The 2,301-nt window shown below is 67.8% G+C and overlaps 1 protein-coding gene across 1 annotated transcript in view; it reads left to right on the forward strand.

Moving 5' to 3' along the window:
* The window catches only part of CHLNCDRAFT_143182 (hypothetical protein), a gene marked incomplete at both ends in the record, with an annotated part of 3,809 nt that overhangs the window by 1,381 nt on the left and 127 nt on the right, over positions 1-2,301 (forward strand). The window contains 10 exons of the mRNA XM_005849589.1: positions 33-159; positions 313-445; positions 588-660; positions 866-1,044; positions 1,176-1,224; positions 1,397-1,456; positions 1,641-1,788; positions 1,909-1,967; positions 2,099-2,149; positions 2,241-2,262. Coding sequence (XP_005849651.1) covers positions 33-159; positions 313-445; positions 588-660; positions 866-1,044; positions 1,176-1,224; positions 1,397-1,456; positions 1,641-1,788; positions 1,909-1,967; positions 2,099-2,149; positions 2,241-2,262 — 901 coding nt within the window. The remainder of the gene's footprint in view (positions 1-32; positions 160-312; positions 446-587; positions 661-865; positions 1,045-1,175; positions 1,225-1,396; positions 1,457-1,640; positions 1,789-1,908; positions 1,968-2,098; positions 2,150-2,240; positions 2,263-2,301) is intronic.

Genomic DNA, 2,301 nt, shown 5'->3' on the forward strand with positions numbered 1-2,301 from the left:
CCCCCCCCCCCCCCCCCCCCCCCCTACTGCAGATCCCCGACAGCGTGCGGCTCAGGGAGCGCATCCAGTCGCAGTTTGAGCTGGCCACACTGCCGGGGAGCCAGGAGGGGGAGATGGCGACCGCGCTTCACTTTGTGGTGGTGGGCGGCGGGCCCACAGGTGCGCGCGGGCCCGGCAGCTGTCTGCACAGCTGCCTGCCGCCTGCCACTACCTGTTGCTGCTGCTGCTGCTGCAGCAGCAGCACTTAGTGTCTGTAAGCTCTCCGTCTGCTGCTTCTCGCCTATCCTTTGCGACTGCCGCCGCGGGCCGCAGGCGTGGAGTTTGCCGGCACTATGAGCGACTTTCTGCGGGAGGATCTGAAGAAGAAGTATCCCGAGCTGATGCCGTATGTGCGCGTCACGCTGCTCAACTCTCAGGGCACCATCCTGTCGGCGTTTGACGAGAAGTGAGCGAGCAGCAGGGTTCGTGGCATCAGGCAGCAGCTGGCATGCTGGTCCTGGCGTGCTGGTCCTGGCATGAACGCCCCTGCGCAGAGCAGGATGCCTGAGCGCCGGGTGGCTTGCGCTGCCGGTGGCGTTTGTGTGCAGGATGCAGAAGCATGCACTAGACAACTTCAAGCGCGTGGGGGTGGATGTGCGGACGGGCGTGCGCGTGACGGAGGTGCGCCGCACTGACGGCCTCCCCCCTTGGCAGCTGCAGCCGCTCGCAGGCCAAAGGGATGCAAGATAGCATCTCGCCGCCACGGCATGGCCCTGCTGGTTTTGCACGCCTGCCCGTGTTGCGCTTGGTCTTCTTGCTCCTACACGCACGCTTCATCATCACCCGCTGCACACCCACCACCGCATTCCTCCTCACATGCCCGCAGGTGACCAACGACACCATCACGCTCAAGGGCGGCGAGGAAATCAAGTATGGCGTGTGCGTGTGGAGCGCGGGCAACGCGCCGCGGCCCCTGGTGCAGCAGCTGGCGGAGCAGATCCCGGAGCAGGCGCAGTACCAGCCGGGAGGGCGGCCCAGCAAGCTGGCGGTGGACCCCTTCCTCAGGTGGGGGCTGGCTGGCTGACGTGGCAGGGCGCCAGCTGGCACCGACAGGATCCTGCTCAGAGCAGCGGCAGCTCATGGGAGGGGCGCCTTCCCGAGCGCTGCCTGCCTCGCCATCGCCGCCGCCGCCGCAGAGTGATTGGGGCCAGGGATGTGCTGGCCATTGGCGACTGCTCGCTGGTGGTGGGAGACCGGCTGCCAACCACGGCGCAGGCAAGCAGCGGGTGGCAGCCGCCCTGCTGGGCCGTGCCTGGATTTGTGGCGGAGTGGGAGTGGGGTGCGTTCACCGGTGTTTCCGGACGCGGACGACCCGCCGCCACCCACCCGCCTGCCTGCTGCGCGTCGCGGCGTGCAGGTGGCGGGGCAGCAGGGCGCGTATGCGGCGCACATGATCAACCGCGGCTTCATGCCGCTGGTGGGAGGCCTGGAGCAGGCAAGCCCGGCCTTCTCGCTGGCTGCCGGCACAAGCGGGGCGGCTGCGCTGCCTGCGTTAGCCTTCTCTGGCGGCTCCGTGCTGGCATGCCTGCCACCCCTGTCAAGCCCCAGCGCAGCATGTGCTCACTCGTGGCTTCCACCCCCCTGCGCCCCGCGCCCTGCAGCCCCCACCCAGCAAGCTGGCCGACTACCTCTTCCCAGGGCAGCAGCTCTTCGCCACCATGGGGAGCACGCTGGCATACGACGACGAGGGCGGGGAGGAAGGGGAGGAGGGGGAGGGCGCCCCCCGCCTCATCTATTACAAAAAGCCATGTGAGGGGGCAGGGCAGCCGCTGGGCGGTCGAGAAAAGCACTCGCCACGCCCCACCGGTCGCCTGCACGTCTGCGCCGCCTGCTGGCTCATCCCCACCGCTGCGTGTGTGCCTGCCGCAGTCGAGTTCCTCAACCTAGGCATCATGGCGTACCTGGGCGACGACAGGGCGCTGACAGAGGTGGGGGAGCGGGCGGCCGCCGGTTTGGATGGCTGGGGCAGGCGCCGGCAGGCCAGGTGCCCATGGGGGTGGTTGCGAGGCAGCCCCGTGGCGACGTCACTGCGCTTTGCTGTCCCTCCCATGCTCCGCAGATCCAGCTGCCCTTCACCAAAGTGAAGCTGTCCGGCTCCCTGGCCTTTTTGGTATGGAAGTGAGTGGGTGGGGGTGAGTCCATGCTGCACAAGTGCCGCCCTGTGTCCCTCACCGCTGCCGCTGCTCGTGCGACCCCCGCAGGTCTGTGTACCTGACCAAGCAAGTCAGCTTCCGCAATCGAGTGCTAATCCTTTTTGATTTT

This window comes from Chlorella variabilis, assembly GCF_000147415.1.
Source record: "Chlorella variabilis unplaced genomic scaffold CHLNCscaffold_5, whole genome shotgun sequence".
Lineage (NCBI taxonomy): Eukaryota > Viridiplantae > Chlorophyta > Trebouxiophyceae > Chlorellales > Chlorellaceae > Chlorella > Chlorella variabilis.